The sequence below is a fragment of the Thamnophis sirtalis genome, unplaced genomic scaffold, assembly GCF_051295495.1.
Source record: "Thamnophis sirtalis isolate CommonGarterSnake01/CBP01778 unplaced genomic scaffold, rThaSir2_p1.2 scaffold_15, whole genome shotgun sequence".
NCBI classification, from domain to species: Eukaryota; Metazoa; Chordata; class Lepidosauria; order Squamata; family Natricidae; genus Thamnophis; species Thamnophis sirtalis.
In genome coordinates this window covers 41,232,833-41,258,234 of record NW_028261395.1, presented here as the reverse complement: position 1 = coordinate 41,258,234, position 25,402 = coordinate 41,232,833, and the positions used below count along the sequence as shown (strand labels likewise).

The window sequence follows — 25,402 nt, the reverse complement described above, 5'->3', positions numbered from 1 at the left end:
CAAACACACTTCTCTTTTTCCTATAAGCGTCTTGAGCCAGACCAACGTCACGGCCAAAGGTGGCTGCCAGTGATTCTCGGATTGAGTTGCAATGTGACATTGAGTTCCCGTGTTCCTCTTTTGCCAGGAAATTCGGCTCGAGGCAAAAGGGTGTGTTGCAAAGACGGCGTCCCACAATGCACTGTTCTGTGTTTTTCTTTTTTTTTCTTTTTAAATGTTTAAAAGAGAGAGTGTAGCATTGGGGACTATCAACTCTGGCTGAGTCAGCTTTTAAGGCAGTGTTTGTCCCACTCGGGCAAACTTTTAAGAAGGGTGGACTTCAACTCCCAGAATTCCCCAGCCAGCCAGGAATGATAGAGTTGGAAGGAACCAGAACGATCACCTAAGCCAGTGTTTCTCAACCTGGGCAATTTCAAGACCTGTTGGACTTCAACTCCCAGAATTCCCCAGCCAGCCAGGAATGATAGAGTTGGAAGGGACCAGAATAATCACCTAAGCCAGTGTTTCTCAACCTGGACAATTTCAAGACCTGTTGGACTTCAACTCCCAGAATTCCCCAGCCAGCCATGCTTAAGCTAAAATGGGCTGTGGCAAACCATGGCTTAGATTCTCGTTTCTTCTTTGTTTGACCTTAAAACTAGCTTAAATGGAGGATGACAACTTGGGTGGGTGTGTGGGTGTGGGTGTGTGGGTGTGGGTGTGTGTGTGTGTGTGTGTAGAGAGGGCAGGACAAGAAGCAATGGGTGGAAACGAATCAAGGAGAGAAGCAACTTAGAACTAAGGAGGAATTTCCTGACAGTGAGGATAATTAACCACTGGAATAACTTGCTTCCAGAACGTGTGGATGCTTCAACACTGGACGTTTTTAAGAAGTTGTTGGATAGCCATTTGTATGAAGTGGTAGGGTCTCCTGCCTGAGCAGGGGGTTGGACTAGAAGACCTCCAAGGTCCCTTCCAACTCTTGTCATTCTATTCTATTCTATTCTATTCTACTCTATTCTATTCTATTCTAGTGAGCTGCGATTCCCACTTTTGCTTTTTGGGGGGGGGGGGCGAATATTCATTCAACTCGGAATACCCACTTCCCACGGCGTCCCATTCATAACTAAAAACAAACCAGCCCGCCCCTCCGCGGAGCCCCGCCCCTTTCCTTTGTGACGCCGACCGCGCTCTGTTGCGTCATACCTCCCCGCCCCCTCGTCCTCGCCTCACCCCGCCTTCCCCGGCCGGCCCAACCGCGTCATCGACCTCCTCCCCCCTCGCGCCCCTCGCCGGCCTCGTGGTTGGCCCGCTCCGCACGTGGAGCCCGGCGCCGGCATCGCGTGACTCCACAGCGCAGGCGCAGTAAGCGAGCAGGCTCTTCTTGGCTGGACGTTCGGGAGTTTTGGCAGTTCGTAGCGCGGCGCAGCGCCGGGAAGGACCGAGGCCACGCTTGGGGGGAAGGGCATGGCCGGGGTCTCGGCGGAGAAGAGCACGCTGCTTCATCTGTTCGCCGGGGGGTGAGTCCTGCGCCGCGCCCCCCTCCTCTGCCCCATTCATGCTTTCCCTCCCTTTCCCACGCTCCCATTCATAATTTCTCCCCTCGGTTCCCACGCCCCCATTCATCCTTTCTCCCCCCCCCTTTTCCCATTCATCCCTTCTCTCCCCCATTTAGAATAGAATGTAATTAGAGCAGAGCAGAATAGAATAAAATTGAATCGAATTGAATTCTTTTATTGGTCAAGTGTGATTGGACACACAAGGAATTTGTCTTTGGTGCATAAGCTCTCGGTGTACATAAGGAGAATAAAATACATTCATCAGGAATCATAAGATTTCTCCCTCTTGTTTCTCTCCTCCCTTTTTTCCCTTCCTTCATTCCCCTCCTCCTCCTTTTCCCCCTTTCATTGAAAATGTCCACCCTTCTTGATCCTTTTCGGGTTAAATTATATTTCTCCCTCCCCGGTTTTCTGATTTCTCTCCCCCCCCCTTCCAGGGCTCTTCTTTCTCACCAGTTCCCCCCCCACACACACACACTTTATACGCCAATCTCCCATGGATAGGAGCAATCTACCTTTAGCTGCCAGAAATAGCCCGGGGGAGGGGTTCCGGGACCCATCCCTGTGCTCTGTGCTCGGCCACCCCCACCCCCTACTCTCCAACTGTTCTCCTCTCCAGGTTGCCTCCGACTTAGAATAGAACAAGAGAGTTGGAAGGGACCTTGGAGGTCTTCTAGCCCAACCCCCTCCTGAGGCAGGAAACCCTACACCGCTTCAGACAAAAGGTTATCCAACATCTTCTTAAAAACCTCCATTGTTGGAGCATTCACAACTTCTGTAGGCAAGTTGTTCCACTGGTTAATTGTTCTCACTAACCTAGTAGATCCCCATTGCATCAGATCCCCTCCGGGCACAGCGTGTCACAAGCCAGTAGATTGCCCCTTGGCATCCCTTCTTTGTCTTCCGAGAAAGATTTATCCCCTTTGCATAAGACGACACACTCACTGAGCAGGCCCCACCTTGAAACAACAAATGAAAGAAAAACTTTTTAAATTAAGGAAGTTGTGCAAAAAAGGTGGACAGCTTGACGAAATGACAGCACCGGTTTTGTGTGTGGGGTGAAGTAACTGATTCAGGAGACAAGTTATAATTGTTGTTGTTGTTAGTTGCGAAGTCGTGTCCGACCCATCGCGGCCCCCATGGACAACGTTCCTCCAGGCCTTCCTGTCCTCTACCATCCTCTGGAATCCATTTAAGCTCACTGCTTTGGTGACTCCATCCAGCCACCTCCTTCTCTGCCGTCCCCTTCTTCTTTTCCCCTCCATCGTTCCCAGCATGAGGCTCTTCTCCAGGGAGTCCTTCTTCCTTCTCATTAGGTGGCCAAAGGATTTGAGTTTCCTCTTCAGGATCTGGCCTTCTAAAGAGCAGTCAGGGTGGATCTCCTCTAGTCCAAGGGACTCGCGGGAGTCTTCTCCAGCACCAGAGTTCAAAGGCCTCCATTCTTTGGCGCTCAGTCTTTCCAAGTTATAATTAGAGGCATGGGATTGTCTGCCAGTTTGTATGCAGTGTTTATATTGTAGTGTTTATAGATGTTCCTGGGCAGGGAATTCAACTTCCTCTTGTCAAAATCGGAAATTTTTAGCCCAGGCGCCTTTAAAAGCTATGGTGAATGGAGGGTGAGAATAAAATTCAGCACGCGTGGGTCATATCCGATTCACGGACACTTCCTTAAATAGGAAATCATTATGAAATTACTGTGATAAGGTTATGAAACCCACAGAGGTAGGGAAAAGGCTTCTTAAAAGATTAGTGTGTATTTCTGGAGTGCGTTGCTATCTTGGGTATTTGCATGCGTCCCTGGGCACCAATGCAGACTCTGATTTAATCCCTGGATATAGGTGGTGTTTATTACTTTCTTGCTCTCCCAGTTGTTAAAATACTCCTGGTGGGGGGGATGAGAGAAAAGGGGAGCTTTGACAAGGCTTTTTTTCTCATCTAGAATCCTTTTTTTCTAAACTCCCATCCCCCCTTGGTTTCTGAATCTCTCTGCATAGTCCTGATATGCCAAGAAAACCATCTCATGAACTACTGTACTACTAGTAGTAGTATTAGTAATAGTGATGATGATACCTAGGATGCTGGCAGCAACCCGTATCAACTATTAGCACCAGTCACTGATATTTATGGTACATTTTTAAATGTTCAGTTGACTGAGTTTCATGTTTAATGAATTAAAGGGATAATCATCCTCATCTAGGTATCAATCAAGGACCTTCTTAAAAAGCTACTCGGAACATTGTATATCTTAACGAAGGTGCTTGGTTGATACCTAGGATGCTGGCAGCAACCCATATCAACCATTAGCACCAGTCAGTGGTATTTATGATGTGTTTTTGGCTGAGTTCCATGTTTAATGAATAAAGTACATAATAATAATAATGATGCCTATATATACTCAGATATTACCTTAACAGCTCTTTAGGACTTGAACTTAAGTGGTGGCTTAGTGCAGTGTTTTTCAACCTTGGCTACTTGAAGATGTCTGGACTTCAACTCCCAGAATTCCCCAGCCAGCGAATGCTGGCTGGGGAATTCTGGGAGTTGAAGTCCAGACATTTTCAAGTAGCCAAGGTTGAAAAACACTGGCTTAGTGGCTAAGATGCTGAGCTTGTCGATCAGGAAGGTCGGCAGTTCGGCGGTTCAAATCCCCAGCGCCACGTAACGGAGTGAGCTAGTCCATGCTTTTATCCAACGTGTTGAGATTTCAAACGGACTAAAGCTTCAGTGAAAAGCCCCAGCAGTGCAAAATCCAGGGATAGGGAAAGGAAGGTCAGTTTGGATGCAGGGTGGATAAAAATCAATTTAAAAATAAAAAAAGATCGGATTTTTACATTTAAAATGGGATTTTTTAAAAAAAATTTAAATTGGAATTTTTAAATCAAATGTATCTTAATGAAATGCTTTTGGAGTAAAAATCTATCTAAAGAGAGTTTTCTATTTAAGATACATTGATGACTTCGTTTAAGGGACGCAGTGGCTGAGTGGCTAAGACGCTGAGCTTGTTGATCAGAAAGGTTGGCAGTTCAGCGGTTCAAATCCCTAGCGCCGCATAAGGAAGTGAGCTCCCATGACTTGTCCCAGCTTCTGCCAACCTAGCAGTTTGAAAGCATGTAAAAATGCAAGTAGAAAAATGGGAACCACCTTTGGTGGGAAGGGAACAGCATTCTACGTGCCTTCGATGTTGAGTCATGCCGGCCACATGACCACAGAGACATCTTCGGCCAGCGTTGTCTCTTTGGCTTTGAAACGGAGATGAGCATTGCCCCCTAGAGTCGGGAACGACTAGCACATGTGTGCAAGGGGAAGCTTTACCTTTATCTTAGGACTCGAACTGTTACGTTTTTACCAGTCCCAGACTGTGAATCAAATTGAAGATTAAATCAATAACAACCAAACAACCAATCACAACAACAATAATAATAATAGGAACATCAAACGGACAAAGTTTTTGAAAATGAACAGGTGAAGATCCTGTAGGACTTCTGAATCCAAACAGACAGAAATCTGGCCCACAACACGCCCGACATCACTATTGTGGGAAAGAAAGAAAGTGTGGTTTGTGAATACTAGGAATTGGAGAGAAACAGCTAGAAAAATAACAATATATTGTGAGTTGCAAATTGAAGTTGAGCAATTGTGGGGGAAGAAACCAGTGGTTGTATCAATAGTACTGGGAGCCCTTGGAGCAATACACAAAGGGCTGCCTAGATACCTGGAAATTTTGAACTTAGTAGACATGAATATCCTGACTTTGCTAGAAAACCAAATTACTCAGAACTGCTGATATATTCAGACATTACCTTAACAGCTCTTACTTGAACTCCTAAAGTTTTTACCAGACTGTGAATCGAATTGAAGATGAACAACAATTATTATTATTATTACACAATTGTATCACAGCGGCCAGTTGTTTCGCCGGATTTGGCATTGGTTACTAGTCGGGTCCCACCCAGGGGCCTAGGACGTCATAACGTATTTTCGTAATATGCGTGCAGATCCAAGCAGTGCGGCTTTTTGCATTTTACTGATGGTGATTTTGTCAATTTTTAACTGTTTTAAATGTAATTCCAGTGCTTTTGGAATAGCACCCAGTGTGCTGATTACCACTGGAATTCCCACTGCTGGTTTGTGCCATAGTCGTTGAATTTCGATTTTTAAGTCCTGGTATTTCTCAATTTTTTCATATTCCTTCTCATCGACCCTGCTATCACCTGGTATTGCGATGTCTATGATTGTAACCTTGTTTTTCTCAACCAGTGTGATGTCTGGTGTATTATGCGCCAGTATTTTGTCTGTTTGTATGCGAAAATCCCACAAGATCTTGACCATCTGATTTTCGGTGACTTTTTCAGGCTGATGTTCCCACCAGTTTGTTGCTGTTTTAATATTATAATTTTTGCACAAATTCCAATGGATCATTTGTGCTACTGAATTGTGCCGCAATTTATAGTCAGTCTGCATGATTTTTTTACAGTAGCTGAGTATGTGATCAACAGTTTCATCAGCTTCTTTGCAAAGTCTGCATTTGGCATCATCAGAGGATTTTTCGATTTTGGCCTTAATGGCATTTGTGCGGATAGCTTGTTCTTGCGCAGCCAGGATTAGTGACTCTGTTTCTTTCTTTAATGTACCTGCAGTTAACCATAACCAAGTTTTTTCACTGTCCACTTTATCTTTTATTTTTTCCAGAAATTGGCCATACAATGCTTTGTTCAGCCAACTCTCCATTCTTGATTTTATCACATCTTTTCTGTATTCTTGTTTCGTCTGTTGGGCCTTCAATAGATTTTTGTTCTTTACTTCGATTAAAAGATGTTCTTGACTTTCTTTTAAATAATCAGCCAGTGCATGTTTTTCTTCTTCAACTATTTGCTTCACTTGTAATAATCCTCTGCCACCTGATTTTCGGGGCAGGTATAGTCTCACCACGTGGATGCAAATTGTAGTGCATTGTCATTAGTTTTCTGGTTTTTCGGTCCAAAGTGTCCAAATCAGCTTGTGTCCAGTTAACGATACCAGATGTGTATCTTATAACTGGTATTGCCCAGGTTATTTATGGCCTTGATTGTATTTCCACCATTCAATTTAGATTACATAATAATAATAATGTAACAGTGATACCCATTGTTATCGGGGCACTTGGCATCGTGCTCAAGAATTTTACAAGATACATCCATAAATTGCAGCTTCCTGCAATAACGCCAGCGGAACTGTAAAAAACTGTGCTACTTGGAACATCTTATATTTTAAGAAGGTCCTTGGTTGATACCTAGGACGCTGGCAGCAACCCCTATCAACCATTAGCACCAGTCAGTCACTGGTATTTGCGACGCGTTTTTGAATGTTCAGTTGGCTGAGTTTCATGTTTAATGAATAAAGTATATAATAATAATCTGATTTTCAGAGCCAGCTGTCCTTCCTATTCTAATAGATGAAGCAAGAGACTTTATGAGTGTCTAGCCTATTATTATTATTTCGTTTTGCAAATCCCTTGCTCTGTTGGCAAAGACCCAAGTTCGTACTTTGGCCCTTTGTAAATAGAGAACTTGGAAGAGCAAGTCCCTCTGATTGTGTCACACTCCGTTCCTTGGCCCTTCTAAGATTGTGTCTGACGGGTTTTTTTCTGCTCAGTTAGCAGTGCTTCCACACCCTCACATTCACACCAAGTCCTGATTATTGCATTTCTCCTCCCTCCTTCAGAAACACAATGTCCTAAAATGGGTTGTGTCCCCTGCTGTGTTCTGTCCCATGCGGCGGCTGCTGCGTAAAACAGACTCGTTAAGGTCATCTCCAAATTGGCTTGAGTAATTGTGTGTTTTGCAAGCGTAACGGGGACGGAGAAAGGGGGGGGGCGGGTGAAGAGAAAGACTGCAGGGTGTTCCAAACGAAACCTCTAATCGACAAGTTAGATCTTTTAATCAAGCAAGATCAACTCGGGATAAATCTTGTTCCAAATGCTTGACTTTAGAAGCAGCAAAGCGGCTTCAGCTGGAGGTGAACTTAAGGGCTTGACGTTTTCAAGTCCAGCTGGGATAATTTTGTGTGTGTGTGTGTGTTTGTGTGTGTGTGTGTGTGTGTTGCATTTGTGCTGATAAATAAATAAAGGGAGACTAGTATAGATCTATTTCAAGCTATTTAGCTCTCATCAGCTAGCCATACCCTTACTGGGAATCGAACCTGGGCTGTATTACATATCAGGCAGTTATATTAGCCACTAAGGCAGAGGCTCTCTTCCTTTATCAGCTAGGCCAGGGAAATAGGTATGTATTGTGTCACAACCCCTGGTATGCCCAAATATGGGAGGAAGCATACTGCTTCCTTTCTCTGTCTATCGGCTCGTCACAAGAGACCATCACGACAGAAAGCCATTATTTTTACTGTTTCCTTTGTTACATTTGTGTTGCATTTGTGCTGATAAATAAATAAAGGGAGACTAGTATAGATCTATTTCAAGCTATTTAGCTCTCATCTATCTATCTATCTATCTATCTATCTATCTATCTATCTATCTATCTATCTATCTATCTATCTATCTATATATACACACACACACACATACATACATTCCTTCTACTGAAAATGTTTCCCTGAAAATAAGACAGGGTCTTATTTTCTTTTGACCCCCAAAATAAGCACTTGGCCTTATTTTCGCAGAGGTCTTATTATTTTTGAGGTGCAGAAGGCGGCAATGTTGCTGCTGTGTTGCAATATTTTCGGGGAGGGCTTATTTTCAGGGGAGGGCTTATTTTAACACATGCACTCAAACACCTGGCTGGGCTTATTATCTGGGGAGGTCTTATTTTTGGGGAAACGGGGTACATACTTAGTACGTTGTCTGGGTCAATTTACTCTAGACAGAACCTTGGTGACAATCACAGTATTAATTAAATATACATATTAATATTCTTTCAGCTTCTCAGATTTACATACGTGTTGCAACTAGCTGGGTTACCCGTGCTCCTCTATGAAAATATGTGATCGGGCTTGATAAATTTACAACCGGGCTTGATAACTTGACACTTAAAGCACCCAGTTGCAGCTTTCAGAGGAATGTTTATCAACACGAACCTTATCTCGCTTGGCGAGCTGCCAGATAACTTGTTTTACAAACACAGGGCAAGGCGAAACGTGGCACAGAGTCTCTTTATAGTCACAAACAGAACTTTCCACTCTTGAAACGGATTGTTTCCTGCAAACGCCCCCTCCCGGTTCGCTCCCCTTTTCTTTCCTATGGGAGGGACCAATCACGTCCAAGGTGTGGCTTTACTCCCAAGTCGATCTTGCTTTCTTAGTTGTTCTTGTCTTCTGGAAGTTCTGCCCATGTGCACACTGGAAACAGGCTCCACCTGTTCTTCTGCCTCGCTGCTGTCTAACTCCCTCTCTGCCTCCGACGCAGAGCCCTCGTCTGACCTTCCCTCCGCCCCCCAGGAGTGGCCCATGTTCCTCCCCAACTGCCTGACTCTGCTGCCAGCAGCCCACAACGGGTTGTACAGAAAGGGTCCCTTTCTATTTTGTCTCTTTGCAAAAACTTTGCTGGAATTAATGGTGTGCAAACTTCGTAAAATAAGGGGGCTTCTTTGTGGTGCGGTTATTTTCTTTCTTAGAAAGCCGATGGCACGATGGAAATTAAATCTCTTTAGTAACAGACAGCAGCTTCTCTCTTTTTTTTTTAAAGGTATCTGTAATAATAAAACACATGGGATTTTCCCAGCGATGCAGGCGGAAAATCGGTACTCCAGAGCAAAACATTTTCCGGTTGACGTAAATGCAGAATTTATCAGAAAAGGATGGCCCTACGCATCCTTCACACTTTGTGGGAAGTGCAAGTTTGTGATTTTGTAGAAAATTGTGATCCACCAACTGCATTTCGGTGGGAGAACAATCCACCCATGGAACAGAAGTTGCCTTCGGAAGTTGTGGGAGCTTCATCCCTGGAGGTTTTTAAGAAGAGACTGGACTTCCATCGGTCAGAAATGGTGTAGGGTCTCCTGCTTGGGCAGGGGGTTGGACTAGATGACCTCTAAGGTCCCTTCCAACTCTGTTAATCTAAACTAAATGATGTCTCTGTTGTTTTGAGCAGTAGAGCTAACAAAAGCCCAACTTTCTTCCATGCTCCAGACAATCCATCGCACACAAGCAGAAATATTTTTTTTTTCTTGCTGCAGCTGTTGAATCGGCAGCAGGGCAGGGGATGATGGGATGTGTAATCCCAACACCTCCGCAGTGTTGGTCAACCCCCCCGACACGTGTAAGCTGCAATCCATCGAGCTTGCAATTGTCAAATTGGAAATGCCGCGTCCCAGCTCATGATGGGATTTGCAAAATTATTATTTTGGGCAGGAAGGATTTTATAATGAGGCATAATTAGAGGGAATATAACTTCTGGTTTTTCTTTAGAAATGTCAGGTTGTTTTCCCACCCACCCCTAGTTGGCACATGTTGGTACGGCTTAAACATTAATTCACTCCAGAGGGAAGGGGTGCATCTTATTTTTGAAACTGTGGGTTAATTTGCAAAATCTTTGAAAACAACTCTGGGCCCTTTAACGGCCTCTGGACTTCAACTCCCAGAATTCCCGAGACAGCCATGACTGGGGAATTCTGGGAGTTGAAGTCCACAGCTCGTAAAAGGGCCCAGAGATTGCCCACCCGTTTGAAGAGATTCCGCCCATCATTTTGACACACAAGGGAGCTTTGCAATTAATTCTTTTCAGGTGGTCCTCGACTTACAACCACCACGGAGCCTAAAGATTTCTGTGGCTAAGTGAGACATGCGTGCAGTGAATTTTGCTTCCATTTTACGACCATGCTTGTTAAGTGCATCATTGCAGTCGTTGCGGCCTGGTTGTTAAGTGAATCGGGCTTCCCCACTGACTTTGCTGGTCGCAAAAGCGGATCACATGACCCAGGGACTCTGCAACAGTCATAGATACAAGTCAGTTTCCAAGCGTCTGAATTTTGATCACCCGACCAACGTTCGTAACTGTAAAAAACAATCATAAGTCACTTTTTCCAGTGCCGTTGTAACTTTCAGCGGTCGCTAAGCGAACTGTTTTAAGTCGAGGACTACCTGTGCAGGGGGGCTGCGAGCATCCCACTTGCCAAAGCTTCTCCCAGCAGTGATTCACAGGTAGGCTGCCTCTGGATGTGGAGGCTCAATGGAGCAATCTGAGTGAACAGTTTTCTGCCAATTGTGCTCTTTTTCAAAAAAACATTTTTTAGCAAGAATAGCCAAGCTGATGAAAGAAAAATGCTTTTATCCAACGTGTTGAGCTTTCAAACGGGCTAAAGCTTCGGTGAAAAGCCCCAGCAGGCAAAATCTAGGGATGGGGAAAGGAAGGTCAGTTTGGATGCAGGGTGGATAAAAATCAATTTGAAAATAAAAAAGATCGGATTTTTAAATTTAAAATTGGATTTTTTAAAAACTTTAAATTGGCTTGTTTTAAATCAAACGTATTTTAGTAAAATGTTTTTGGAGTAAAAATCTATCTAAAGAGAGTTTTCTATTTAAGATACATTGATGATTTAGTTTAAGGGACGCAGCGGCTCAGTGGCTAAGCTTGTCGATCAGAAAGGCTGGCAGTTCGGCGGTTCGAATCCCCAGCGCCGCGTAACGGAGGGAGCTCCCGTGACTTGTCCCAGCTTCTGCCAACCTAGCAGTTTGAAAGCACGTGAAAAAATGCAAGTAGAAAAATAGGAACCACCTTTGGTGGGAAGGGAACAGCGTTCTGTGCGCCTTCGGCATTGAGTCATGCCGGCCACATGACCACCGAGACGTCTTCGGACAGCGCTGGCTCTTCGGCTTTGAAACGGAGATGAGCATTGCCCCCTAGAGTGGGGAACGACTAGCACATGTGTGTGAGGGGAACCTTTACCTAATAATAATTTAGTTTATTCAGCATGAAACGGAGCTTGGTTATGTAGCATATGAGACTGTATATTCTGCAATATTGGGACTGTCGGTGAGGAGGAGGAGCCACTGCAGGAGAGAGATGACAGCGACTTTTTAAAAATTACAATTTAAATCAAGTTGGTTTAAATCAATCCTTTTTATTAGTGATTTCGATCGTGATTTCAACCGACTTAATACAATACAATAGCAGAGTTGGAAGGGACCTTGGAGGTCTTCTAGTCCAACCCCCTGCCTAGGCAGGAAACCCTATACTGTTCCAGACAAATGGCTATCCAGCATCTTCTTAAAAGCCTCCAGTGTTGGGGCATTCGCAACTTCTGGAGGCAAGTTTTTCCACTGATTAATTGTTCTCACTGTCAGGAAATTTCTCCTCAGTTCTAAGTTGCTTCTCTCCTTGATTAGTTTCCATCCATTGCTTCTTAATCTACACTCAGGTGCCTTGGAGAATAGCTTGACTCCCTCTTCTTTGTGGCAACCCCTGAGATATTGGAAGACTTCTATCGTGTCTCCCCTGGTCCTTTTCATCAAACTAGACATACCCAGTTTCTGCAACCGTTCTTCATGTTTTAGCCTCCAGTCCCCTAATCCTCTTTGTTGCTCTTCTCTGCACTCTTTCTAGAGTCTCCACATCTTTTCTACATCGTGGCAACCAAAACTGGACGCTGTATTCCAAGTGTGCCCTTCCCAAGGCCTTATAAAGTGGTATCAACACTTCACGTGATCTTGATTCTATCCCTCTGTTGATGCAGCCTAGAACTGGGTTGGCTTTTTTGGCAGCTGCTGCACACGGCTGGCTCCTATTTAAACGGTTGTCCACCAGGACTCCAAGATCCCTTTCACAGTTACTACTACTGAGCAAGGCACCACCTATACTGTACCTGTGCATTTCGTTTTTGTTGCCTAAATGTAGAACCTTACTCTTTTTCTTACTCATTGAATTTCATTTTATTAGATAGTGCCCAATGTTCAAGTTTGTCAAGATCCTTCTGTATCTTAAGCCTGTCTTCTGGAGTGTTGGCTATTCCTGCCAGCTTGGTGTCATCTGCAAATTTGACGAGTTCCCCATTTATTCCCTCATCCAAATCATTGATGAAGATGTGGAAGAGTATTGGGCCTAAAACAGAGCCTTGGGGTACTCCACTTGATTTAAATCAAATCCACCCTAGTTGGAAGCCCTTATGCGTTGAGGACATGCGCGAGAGCTGTTTCCCCATAATTTTAACTCTGGTGCCGGGACCCTCGCGAGCCGTTTCCAAAAAGCTGAAAATGCAAAATCTTGGGTTTCCAATTTGCAGCCGATCGACCAGATCCCGAGAAATAAAGCAGTGTATTGTGGATGTGCGGATTTGATCCAGAGGTGCAAGAGAAGGACATTTCACACACAAACACACCACGTTCTCTAATCCTCATTTTGCGATGAGAAGCATCCCGAATTTTGCACACACACACACACAAAAAAACAGCTGCACGTTGTCAACTGAACGTCTGGAAAAAAATGCCTTTTTCTGCGCTGCGGCATCTCAATTCCGCAGGCAGGGGAGGGACACGAGTGCGAAAAGCGGTCGATGCAGCAGGATAAATATCTCTGGAGCAGCAGGAGGAAAATCACGTGCGATGAGCCGACTCTCAAAGGCCAGGGGACGGCTGCGAAGTGATTTCTTGATCCGCCCGGCCATCTGGCAGTTGATCTGGCCCCAGCAGGCAGCTGTTAAAGGTGCAGCGCATGGCTGCACATGCTGAGAAGGGCAGTGGGTCCGTTGGGGGAGAACGAAAGGTTGAAGGAAAGCAGGCGAGTCACTTGATTATGCTGTTCCAGCCATAGGAACATAGAATCCTAGAGCTGGAAGGGACCTCAAAGATCTTCTAGTCCAACCCCGGCTCAAGGGAGGAACCTTTATATATTATCCTGGTCTTATGGTGGTTTGCTACATTTTGGAAAACTTACACCAGATCTGCAGACATTGCCTCCCGGCGGAGGGTCTCCGATCAGGGTTGGAAGGGACCTTGGAGGCCTTCTAGTCCAACCCCCTGCTCAAGCAGGCGGCCCCATTTCAGACAATGTTTTCTTGGAAACCTCCCGTGATGGAGCACCCACAACTTCTGGTGGCAAGCTGTTCCACCGGTTAACTCCCTGTTAGGAAGTTTCTCCTTCATTCCAGGTTGGTTAGTTTCCATCCGTTGTTTCTCGTCCTGCCTTTCGGTGCTTTGGAAAATAGGTTGAACCCCTCTTCTGTGCAAAGGATCCCCTCGCACATATGTGCTAGCCGTTCCAGACTCTAGGGGGCGGTGCTCATCTCCGTTTCAAAGCCGAAGAGCCAGCGCTGTCCGAAGACGTCTCCGTGGTCATGTGGCTGGCATGACTCAACTCCCGAAGAGGCACAAAACGCTGTTCCCTTCCCACCAAAGGTGGTTCCTAGTTTTCTACTTGCATTTTTACCTGCTTTCGAACTGCTAGGTTGGCAGAAGCTGGGACAAGTCACGGGAGCTCCCTCCGTTACGTGGTGCTTAGGGATTCGAACCGCCGAACTGCCGATCTCTCTGATCGACAAGCTCAGCGTCTTAGCCCCTGAGCCACCGTGTCCCTCTCTCCTTTGTGGCAGCCCCTCAACTGAGCAACGAAGCAGGCGCCTGTGGTCGGGGATGAGGGGCATTGTAGTCCTGGCCAAAGTGGCAAGCCTCTTTGCACACGCCTCAGGCAGAAACTGGTACCCTGAAGGCCCACTTTAGATTTTGCACATGGTTTGCTGATATTTCTGACCCCGCGAAAAGGGGCCCGCGATTGGATTTCCAACGTCCTGCAAGGCAGGTCTGTGCCAATGAAAATATTTGCCCTGAGTACTACGCCAGAGAGCGCCTGGTTAACCTTTAGCATTATTTTTTTAGGACAGCCACCGCGAGGCTCGTGGGGTTCTTTTCCAACAGCCCTGAATTTAATTTAATTTAATTTTTTAAAATTAAACTTCATTTTTCTTTGGTTTGAGACGTTTCCCCCACACACACACAATTTTGCACAAAGGGGAAGAAAGGGATTTGTCGCCTGATTTGTGAAATGAACAAATCCATGGAAGGTTGGCTGTGAATGGAATTGTTTTTCGTGTCGCCTCCCAGTGGAGCCTCCCCGGAGAGGCGCAAGCTACCTTTAACGCACGATAAATGCTGATAGGCTAAAATGATGGGAGACCTCTTTTTAGCCCATAACTAGCTGATAACCTGGCATTGTCCGGATATTTATTTATAGGGGGGAAATGTCCGGACCAAATGTAATTTCTAATGTTGGATTTTCCCCCTTAGCAGAGGGAGCCCCCTTGTGGAGTACTGTGGAAGCCAATTCTAACTCCATTGCGCTGTACAGTAGAAGCCATTTTAAGGCACAACAGGGTGTATCTTAACAGAGAGGTGTTAGGGGTGTCTTACCCCCACAGTATTTTTCTCCAGAGAGTAAATCCTCTGTGTACTCGGTTTGGTTGAAACTGCTCAAGGCGTTCCAGAATTATGCTGGAACATACATACATGCACCCAGCAAATTTGGTGAGAACATTTTTTGGGGGGGTCTCCCGCTAACTATTTGGCAGAGGGGGAAACTGAGGCCTGGGAGCAGCTGTTTTACCAAACCCAGACAAAGTTGGTCCTTGTCTTCCTTTCCCACTCTCACTCCATTTCTTGGATGACCTCAGGGTACCCCGCAGCTTTGCAGAGAATGCACTTGGAAACAGCCCAAAAATTCAGTGCAGCAAAAGTGGAGAGTTTTTGTGTTGTTGTTTTTTTTTCTGGAAAAACCACAGCTCCCTTTTGTTTGTTTCTCCTGCCTGATTTTCACATGACCCCCCCAGTGGCCTCTTTGGGGGGGGGGGGTGTTAAAGACAGCAGGAATATTTTCTCCAGAGGTGGGTTCCTAACAGTTCGCATCAGTTCGGTAGAACCGGTTCGTCAAATCTACCGAACCGGTTAGAAGAGGTTCCACCAGTGGATCCGGAAAGCAGGCCACACCTACAGAAGAGTTTCCAAAATGTTTTGAAACCCACCACTCACACACACACACACACACACACACAGACAGACAGACAGACTCACACAGAGAAAGAGAAAGAGAAAGAAAGGAAGAAATAAATAAAGAAAAAAAGAAAAACGAAAGAAAAAGTGAGAGAGATGAAAGAAAAAAAGGAAAAGGGAACAGAGAGACAAAAGGAAGAAGAGAGAGAGGGAGAAAACACATGGCTGGCAAGCCACTCCCACCAGGTCACATGGCCGGCAAGCCACTCCCACAAAGGAGGCCACACCCACAGAGTGGGTTTGAAAATTTTTTGAAACCCACCACTGATTTTCTCCCTCCCACCCCCCACCCCCTTGGGGAAATGGGGCATTTCTTTTGAAGCTGTTCATCTGTGCATCCTGAAGTTTCAATCAATCTATCAGAATAGAGCTTGGAAGGGACCTTGGAGGTCTTCTAGTCCAACCTCCTGCTCAAGAAGGAGACCTTCTACCATTTCACACTGTCCAGTCTCTTCTTAAACACCTCCAGTGATGGAGCACCCACAGCTTCTGTTCCATTGGTGAATCATCCTCACTGTCAGGAAGTTTCTCCTCGGTTCCAGGTTGATTAGTTTCCATCCGTTGTTTCTTGTCCTGCCTTCTGGTGCTTTGGGAAATAAGTGGACGATTTCCTCCTCCTCTCTGTGGCAGCCCCTCAAATACTGGAATACTGCTGTCATGTCACCCCTGGTCCTTCTTTTCTCCGCCGCCTCCCATGCGCTCCTCTTTCCCGCCCTGCCTACGATCCTGGCACTTTGCCCCAAACCCATCAGGGGCTTCCCTATTGGTCCATCGGAGATTGAACATCATGACTTTCCGGAGGAAGGAGTTGCGAAGGAACTGATATCACAAACAATTGCCGCTCTAGGACGCTGCACTCGCTCTCCTTAACGGTCCAGGCATTCCAGAGTTATTCTGGAACACACGCACACCGACACCCCCTCCCCAGGGGTGTCTTCCCCCCCCCCCGCCCTCCAGTATTTGTTTCTTGAGGGTAAGTCATCTGTGTACCAGGTTTGGTTGAAATTGCTGGAGGCATTCCAGAGTTATGCTGGAACATACATACAAGATAGAAGATGAATGAATTAACCCATAAAAAGTGGAGGAAAGACTGCTGCCATTAGCCGGGTTTTGATCCAACCTAACATTTTGTCTTTTTTCATGTCAAGCTTTCAGGATTCTCTGCACCACATAAAGTGAGCTCGACTTGTAGCTTAGCCTCCTTAATTAGAATTTAGAATAGGTTTGATTATATCTATCTATCTATCTATCTATCTATCTAATATTTTTTCCCTTTTTTCGGTACTTGCAGATGCGGAGGGACGGTGGGGGCCATCTTCACCTGCCCTTTGGAAGTGATCAAGACAAGATTGCAGTCCTCAAGGTTGGCCTTCCGGGCTGTCTATTATCCGCAGGTCCATCTGGGCACGCTCAGTGGCGAAGGCGTGGTCCGGCCTACCTCTCTGCCCCCAGGTGTCGTCCAGGTGCTGAAGTGAGTGAGTCTTAAAAATGGGGTCTTTGCGTACATCTAAAGATTTTATTGGGCTCAGGGGCTAAGACGCCGAGCTTGTCGATCAGAAAGGTCGGCGGTTTGGCGGTTCGAATCCCTAGCGCCGCCTAATGGAGTGAGCTCCCGTGACTTGTCCCCAGCTTCTGCCAACCTAGCAGTTCGAAAGCACGTGAAAATGCAATAGAAAAATAGGAACCACCTTTGGTGGGAAGGGAACAGCATTCTGTGCGCCTTCGAGAGTTGAGTCATGCCAGCCACATGACTATGGAGACGTCTTCGGACAGCGCTGGCTCTTCGGCTTTGAAACGGAGATGAGCATCGCCCCCTAGAGTCGGGAACGACTAGCACATATGTGCAAAGGGAACCTTTACCTAGTCCCTTTATGACATTTTTCTGGTATAATACCCAACAGAAATATTTCTGGTTTTAAATCTAGGGATTTGGGGAGGTTTTTTTAAGACACGCCGGCCGATGTTCACAGCTTTGAAGGCTGAAGATCGTCCTTGGCTCCTTCTCGGTGCAATTTTTTAAAGAGAGGGAACATGCTCAGGAAAAGGCATCTATCCATGCCAGGGGAGGAGAAAAAAAGCTTGCTTGGCGTTTTAAAAATACCCCCCTACGCACACACCTTGGCAGTGATCTCTGCTGAGTCCGCATGCATTATGTAAGCGCAGAGGGGGCTGGAGAGAGAGAGAGAGGGAGGTTGGTGGCGGTGGTGGATGGGGATAAATAAATCTGAATAAAAGCAAGTTTTGTTTTTGTTTTTAAAAAGCCACCGCTGCCAATTTAGCAGAAGAGGCCAAGCTGACGCAGCCTCCTGGCCCGCTCCCCTTTTAAATCTCTCCTTTCCCACGGAAAATGGGACTTAAAAAGTCTTGTAAAGAACTTGTCAAGACAATGCGGGGTTTGTGTTTTTCCTCAGGAACCACAATTATTCCCCTTTCCAGCAAGTGGGGTGTCTTGGAAACGCAGATTAAAACAGAACCTGAATTCTTAAGGGGTCCGATTTTGGAGTTTGACGCACCGCAGCCTGGCGTCTTTGCTTAAATACGGTGTGAAATCTGGCCAGTATTTGTCCAGTTGAAAAAATAAAGGCAAAAGGAAGATAATTCGACCAGGAAAAAACTCCGTTGTTGTAGCCGGGATAAAATTTACTACCGTGTGGCTTTTTATCCCTCGTTATTTCATGCCTTTGTTTAATTGCTTCGAGTAGATCTGCTGAAATTTCTCCTTTTCTCTCCCTACTTCCTTTCTTTTTTTTCATATATATATTTAATTTTTTATTTTTTATTAACAAACATGTAAAACACACACACAAAACCTAGACGTACACCACATTTACACAATACAATACGAACAGGAGCTTCCTGTTCTTTCTAATAGCAATTATCAATCAATACCGCTCACCTTATATTATTTCCCCTTCTAATGTCTTTCATTTGGATTTCATCATTCTTAACCCTCTTATTTTACTCATAATTATTATTTTTTGAGTTTTGTTATATTCCTTCATTGATTCTTGTTTCTTTCCTCCATCCACCTATACCATTTATCCCATATCTGCTAGAATTCTGATTCTTCTTTTCCCTGGATTTCTTTAGTTAGTTTGTCCTTTCTTATTATTTCATCTTCGCTTGGAATTAATTTGTTTTTCCATTTCTGGGCAAAGGCAATCCTTGCCGCCGTAATTATATGCAGTATTACATACTGGGTTTCTTTTTTTTGTATTTCGCAGACATTATTATTCCTAATTAAAAAAAAACTTCAGTTTTCCATTCTATTTTAACCCCTGTTATTGCCTCCAGCCAATTTTTGATCCTTTTCCAAAAAGTTTTAGCCTCCTCACAGGCCCACCATAAATGGTAATATGTTCCGTGTATTGATTTCGCATTTTTTATTTTTTTTTCCCAGGTCCATTTTGGAAAAGGAGGGCCCAAAGTCACTTTTCCGTGGGCTGGGCCCCAATCTGGTCGGAGTCGCGCCATCCAGGTAAAAATTTGAAGGCAGTTTCCTTCCCCCACTTTTTTTTTCTTTTTTTTTAAGAGCAATAGCAATAGCAGTTAGACTTATATACTGCTTAATAGGGCTTTCAGCCCTCTCTAAGCGGTTTACAGAGTCAGCATATTGCCCCCACAGTCTGGGTCCTCATTTTACCCACCTCGGAAGGATGGAAGGCTGAGTCAACCTTGAGCCGGTGAGATTTGAACCGCCGAACTGCAGATAACAGTCAGCTGAAGTGGCTGCAGTACAGCACTCTAACCACTGTGCCACCTCGGCGTGTTGGAAGGAAATGTCCTTCTGGGTTGAGTTCCAAGTGGGGGGTGGGAAAGACACTGGAAACAATGGAGGTTGTTTGGAAAGATGGTTTTCAAGGTATGGACAGAATCACCCGCCTTGAAGATGTTGGGTGAAGAGAAAAAAAGGGGCAGAAATCAGGGATGGGTTTCAATTTTTTTTTTACTACCGGTTCAGTGGGCGTGGCTAGATGGGGAGGAATGTGACTGAGGGGGCGTGGCCAACCTGACATCACTCACGCACGCTCAGTCACATGACCTCATCAAGTCATGCCCACCAAAATGAAAAAAATAATAATCATTTTTTTCAATGAAGATTGTTCTGCGCATGTGCAGAGCAGAAAATAAAGATGGCGGGGCGCACGATAAGAACCGGTTTGGTCACGTGTCCAGCTGAGTTACTTACCTATTCGGCCGAACCGGTAGGAACCCACTTCTGGTGAAAGTTGCTGAGAGTTTTATACCGTCTCTGGGCTTTTAAATTTGAGCTCATGACATCATCACCCAGCAAGAGTCAACCAAGTTTTGGACTCACGACAGCCTACAGGGTTGCCCCCGCGTGGCCCCATGGGAATCTCACAACCCATCGATCTGATGTCTCGCTTAACAACAGAGGTTTCGGCCTCCGCTGCGGTCGTAAGCCGAGGACTCAACCGGTGTTTGTTTTTGCCACTTTGCAGGGCTGTCTATTTTGCGTGTTATTCCCGAGCGAAGGAGCAATTCAACCACGTCTTCGTACCCAACAGCAATATGGTCCATATCTCTTCGGCGGCTTCTGCAGGTGGGTTATAACCTGTCCCAGGTGCCACGTCTTGCTTTGCTTGTCCTTGTCCGCTTGGACCGAGCAAGACGCCCCTTTGAGGGTAAAAATTATATTTCAAGGTCAGCCGGGGTGGGGGTGGGGGGGCATTAAGCAAGTGGTCTGCGTTCACCAGACTGGACCCATCTCGTTTTATTTTCCACTGGCTGATAACCTGGTATAGCCCGGGTATGTATTTATTCCATTCCTGTTATTAGAGGGAGCCCCCTTGTGGAGAACTGCGAAGCAACTCCACTGTGCTGTACAGTAGAAGCCATTTTAAGGCACAACAGGCTGTACCTTAACAGAACTTGAATCCAAAATGCACACCATCACTGTCAAAAGTACTGTGACTTGACACTATAGATATAATTCAGTCCATTTCATTTCAGCTGCCCAGGCGTTCCGGAGTTATGCTGGAACACACTCTCTCTCTCTCTCTCTCACACACACACACACACACACACACACACACACACAGAGACAGTATTTGTTTCCAGAGAGTAAGCCATCTGTGTGCCAAGTTTGGTTGAAATTGCTGGAGGCGTTCCAGTTATGCTGGAACATACATACACACACATTGATAGATAGATGATAGATAGATGATAGATAGATAGATAGATAGATAGATAGATAGATAGATAGATAGATGATAGAGATGATAGATAGATAGATATGAGATAGAAAGATAGAGATAGATGATAGATAGATATATAGATATGATAGATAGATAGAAAGATAGAGATAGAGATGATAGATAGAAAGATAGAGATAGATAGATATGATTGATAGATAGATAGATATAGATGATGATAGATAGATAGATAGATAGATAGATAGATAGATAGATAGATAGATAGATAGATAGATAGATAGATAGTTTCACACAATGCAGATTCTCACTCCTGCACTCCAGAGCGTGCTGGCTGGGGGATTCTGGGAATTGAAGTTCCTTCAACGACTGATTCCATCTTTTCCTTGGGCTCTTCTCCAGCTTTTGTGACTAACTCCCTGATGAATCCCATCTGGATGGTGAAAACCAGAATGCAGCTAGAAAGAAGGTAAAGGGGAGGGGCATAGCTGGGTGGGGAAATTCTGGGAGTTGAAGTCCATCGATCTTAAAAGCTGTGAGCTCAAGAAATGCTGCCCTAGACCCTTTACATTTTAGAGATGAATGGGATATATTTCTGTTTCGAGGGTGGCAACGAGAATTGGGAAAATATATAGAATATTAACTGAATTAGAAGAGTGGCCAAAATTAATTTGGGGATCAGATTTAGGAGAAATAAATGATAATGATTGCAAAAATATTTGGAATAGAACATAAGAATACGTCAGTTAAGAGTTAAGGGAAATGGATATAACAGTGATATTAAGATGGTATCTAATACCACATAAATGAAATCAAATAGGTGGTAAATATGCAAATATTTGCTGGAGGTGCAAGGAATAGGTTGGAACATATAAACATATGTGTTGGGATTGTAATAATGCACGAAAAATATGGGGCATGGTGTTTAGCAAAAGTAGAATGTAAATTTAGATATGTCACCGAGATTGGCATTGCTGCTGCGGTTGGAAAAGCAGGATATAAATGAAACAAAAAAGGGAATTGATTGTAAATTTGATAATGGCAGCTAAATTAGTGATGGCTAAATATTGGGGACGAAATTGGGAGATTCAAAGAAATGAGTGGTGTAATGAATTTTGGAGTATGGCAACAAATGATAAATTAACAACAGAAATTAAATTTTAAGAAAAGGGATGGTTAAAGCAAACCCTTATAATGAAATATGGGAGGATTTTATAAAAACCATTGTTGGTGGAAGGCAAAGGGAATAAACCTACTCAAGGATATATGTTGTTTTAGAGGGGATAAGGGCACAAATGAAATGTATTTAGTAGTTGTAGAAGAAGAAATATAAGGGAAAAAAATAGTCTCAGGACGGGTGTGTGCATGTGGGCACTGTAATATTTGTATTTTTTCCCTTTTTTGTATTTAGATTTATAGGGTACTGTGTATATTTGTATTTAAAATATATTTTTTTAAAAAAGTAAAAAGAACTGACCACTTCCTGTTTACCAACTAGTGGTAAACATCAGGATAGGCCCTGGGGAATTACCGTATTTTTCATAGTATAAGACGCTACAAAGTATAAGACCCACCTAACTTTTGGGGAGGAAAACAAGAAAAAAAAATGTTCCTCTGCCTCCCAATAATTTGCCTCCTTGAAGCAAACAGCCCATTTCAGTTTCAGCACACCCTGATTAGCACAAGCAGCTGATTGTCTGGCCTCCCAACGGGATTGCCATAGCCTATTGCTGCCTCCGCGTGCCCCATTTTCGGCCTCCGCATCCTGTTTTGGGTCTTCGCGGGCCCCATTTTCCGCCTGTTCTGGGCAGCGGGGATCGGAATGGGTGGAAAATGTGGCACGCAGAGGCCAAAAATGTGGTGTGGAGGCAGAAAAATGGGGTGCGCAGAGGCGGCAATAGGCAATGGCAATCCCCGAAGCCTGAAACAGCTGATGGTTGGGAGGCTGATCCATCTGACAATCAGCTGCTTGCGTTAATCAGACTGTGCTGAAGCTGAAACAGGCTGTTTGCTGTTTGCTGCAAGGAGACAAATTGCTGGGAGGCAGAGGCCAAAGGGTGGATGGAGCTACATTCAGTGTAAAAGAAGCACCCAAATTTTCACCCTCTCTTAGGGGGCGGAAGTGCATCTTATACTCCGAAAAATACGGTATTTAAAGTCTAGTTTAAACCCACCACATTTGCTGATCGTTCTCCGCCTGTTTAGAGTCTGCGGCTCGAAGCAAATGAACACCCTCCAGTGCGCCAGATACGTTTACCGCTCCGAAGGCATCCGGGGTTTTTACCGAGGCCTCACCGCCTCCTACGCGGGCATCTCCGAGACCATCATCTGTTTCGCTATTTACGAGAGACTGAAGCAACTTTTAAAAGATCCCATCCGGTCTCCTTTCACCGGAAACCCGGAGAAGAATTCCACCAATTTCATCGGAATCACAGTTGCCGCCGCCATTTCAAAAGGATGTGCGTCTTGCATCGCTTACCCACACGGTAGGTTTCTTCTGTTTTCACCCACATCTCTAAACCTCCCCTGGCCTAGCAAAACCTTTTATTTAACCAAGCAATTTGCTGCTTTTTCTCTTTTTAACGACTCCATAATCCCTTGCTGGGTGGAGTCTCAGCAATTGAATGGATCTTAGCAGTGTTTTACTGGCCAGATGCCCTTCCTGTTGCCAATATGGAGTTTTGTTCAGCACATATATTCTCAGTATGCCCAGAGAAAAAAATATGGATCAAACTCAACAGCCTCCTGATTGTGAGGCGAGACTCCACCTCTAGGCTACTGCACCACTTCAAGGGTTTGCCTCTTCTTGTTGGGAAAATCAGGTTTCTAGTCCTTATTGTTCCTTGCTCTGGAACGTACCCCACCCTCCCAGCAGCGTTCTTTTGTGAGAAAACAACTGCACACGCAGAAAGGACGGGGGATTTAAATCAAGCAGGACGCAGGTGTCTTTAACACTTACGCATGGCCAAATTTGGCAATCTCTGTGCAATAGAAGATCAGTGAATTTGGTGGTGCTTCACGGTAACTTCCGAGATGCTTAATTTTTAGATGTTTTCTGAATTTGGAACCTTTTTTTTCTTAACAATGGTGGAGACTTTCACTAGCCTGCAGAATTAGAGTCCTTTTATAAAGTTTATAGGGACCGAGTGGCTCAGTGATTAAGATGCTGAGCTTGTCGATCAGAAAGTTCGGCAGTTCGAATCCCTAGCGCCGTGTAACGGAGTGAGCCCCCCGTGACTTGTCCCAGCTTCTGCCAACCTAGCAGTTCAAAAGCACGTAAAAAATGCAAGTAGAAAAATAGGAACCACCTTTGGTGGGGAAGGAACAGCGTTCTGTGCGGCTTCAGGAGTTGAGTTTCACCGTCCACATGACCACGGAGACGTCTTCAGACAGCGCTGGCTCTTCGGCTTTGAAACAGAGATGAGCACTGCCCCCCTAGTCAGGAATGACTAGCACATATGTGTGAGGGGAGCCCTTATCTTTACCTATAGATTTTTATGCCACCCCCAATCAGTGCTGAATTTAAACGCAGGCTGTTGTGTTGACATTTTGCTTCTCCTTCTCTCCCCCCCCCCCCCCAAACAGAGGTCATCCGGACAAGGCTACGTGAGGAAGGCACCAAGTACCAGTCCTTCCTCCAGACGGCCCGGCTAGTATTCCAGGAAGAAGGGTATTTTGCTTTTTACCGCGGACTTTTCGCCCAGCTGATGCGGCAAATTCCAAACACGGCCATCGTCCTGTCCACCTACGAATTGATTGTGTATCTTTTAGAAGAGCAAGTGAAATAGAGCCGTCCGAAGCACAGACCTATATATATATATATATATATATATATATATATATATATATATATATATATATATATATATATATATATATATATATATATATTCACAACGATTGTGGGACAGTTCACAACACACTAGGAAAAGAAAAACTTTGAAATGGACAGTCTGCTTGCTGGATGTTGTTTTGAGGAGGGGGCCTTTCTCCTCTCTACCCCTCCTTCCCTCTCCCTGCAATTTCCCTTCCAGAATCTTTGTTTTTAAAGGTAGGTATGTTAATAACAGTTCGGTTTTTTTTTAACTTAAATGAGACAAGGTTCAGAAATTAAAAGAATGACTGGATTAAATTATGCTATTTAATTTCTGTGGATGGTGTTGGGACAACCTCTTTTATATGTATGTATGCATGTATGTATGTATACACACACACATATATATTTATTGTGGAAAGTTGCAATTCTTTGATTGTGTTCTGACCGAGGCTTCCCAAGAGCATGAAGCCAACTCCTGGTCCCGACGAAAACCCCTTTTATTAATTTGCTGTGAATTCTCCCCATTCACATCCAGCAAAGCCTTTCGAGGGAGGATTTGCGGTCACAGACCTTATCTGGCTTGGAGAGCTGCCAGGCTGATATCTGCAGAATTTTTGGCAAGGAGTCTCAGAGTCACAAACCAACTAAGCGAACTAATAGCCTCCTGCAAACTCCACTCCCCTGTCGCTCCTCTTTTATTTCCTCTGGGAGGGGCCATTCATCATCCATCTGTGCCTTAGTCCCAAGTCGACCCCTGTTCTTTAGCTCTTCCCTTCGTCTGGAAACTCTGCCTGTGCACACTGGGAAGAGGCTCCAGCTGTTCTTCTGCCTCACTGATGTCTGACTCTGAAGGCAGCTGTTAACTGGCATATGGCTCTGGCTCCCACTCTGCCTCTGACACAGAGCCCTCA

At 44.9% G+C, this 25,402-nt stretch overlaps 1 protein-coding gene across 2 annotated transcripts; it reads left to right on the top strand.

The window, feature by feature from the left end:
• Positions 1 to 1,357: 1,357 nt before the first annotated feature.
• On the top strand, positions 1,358 to 24,491 carry SLC25A33 (solute carrier family 25 member 33). Of its 2 annotated transcripts, XM_087702416.1 has the most exons (8): positions 1,377 to 1,499; positions 16,649 to 16,675; positions 16,792 to 16,971; positions 18,901 to 18,978; positions 19,964 to 20,064; positions 21,077 to 21,143; positions 22,880 to 23,160; positions 24,260 to 24,491. In XM_087702416.1, exons 1-8 carry the CDS (start codon positions 1,447 to 1,449, stop codon positions 24,460 to 24,462), a joined length of 990 nt encoding a protein of 329 aa, XP_087558542.1. In that variant the 5' UTR covers positions 1,377 to 1,446; the 3' UTR covers positions 24,463 to 24,491. The 2 variants fall into 2 exon arrangements, with proteins under 2 accessions (XP_087558543.1, XP_087558542.1); XM_087702417.1 differs by lacking the exon at positions 16,649 to 16,675 and having other exon boundaries at positions 1,358 to 1,499.
• Positions 24,492 to 25,402: the final 911 nt, after the last annotated feature.

Excerpts from the sequence above, each read along its gene's own strand:
- SLC25A33 (XM_087702416.1), top strand. The coding sequence starts at position 1,447 with ATGGCCGGGGTCTCGGCGGAGAAGAGCACGCTGCTTCATCTGTTCGCC. Across the intron at positions 1,500-16,648 it reads CTTCATCTGTTCGCCGGGGG|CTTTCAGGATTCTCTGCACC; the intron begins GTGAGTCCTGCG and ends TTTCATGTCAAG. Across the intron at positions 18,979-19,963 it reads GTCGGAGTCGCGCCATCCAG|GGCTGTCTATTTTGCGTGTT; the intron begins GTAAAAATTTGA and ends GCCACTTTGCAG.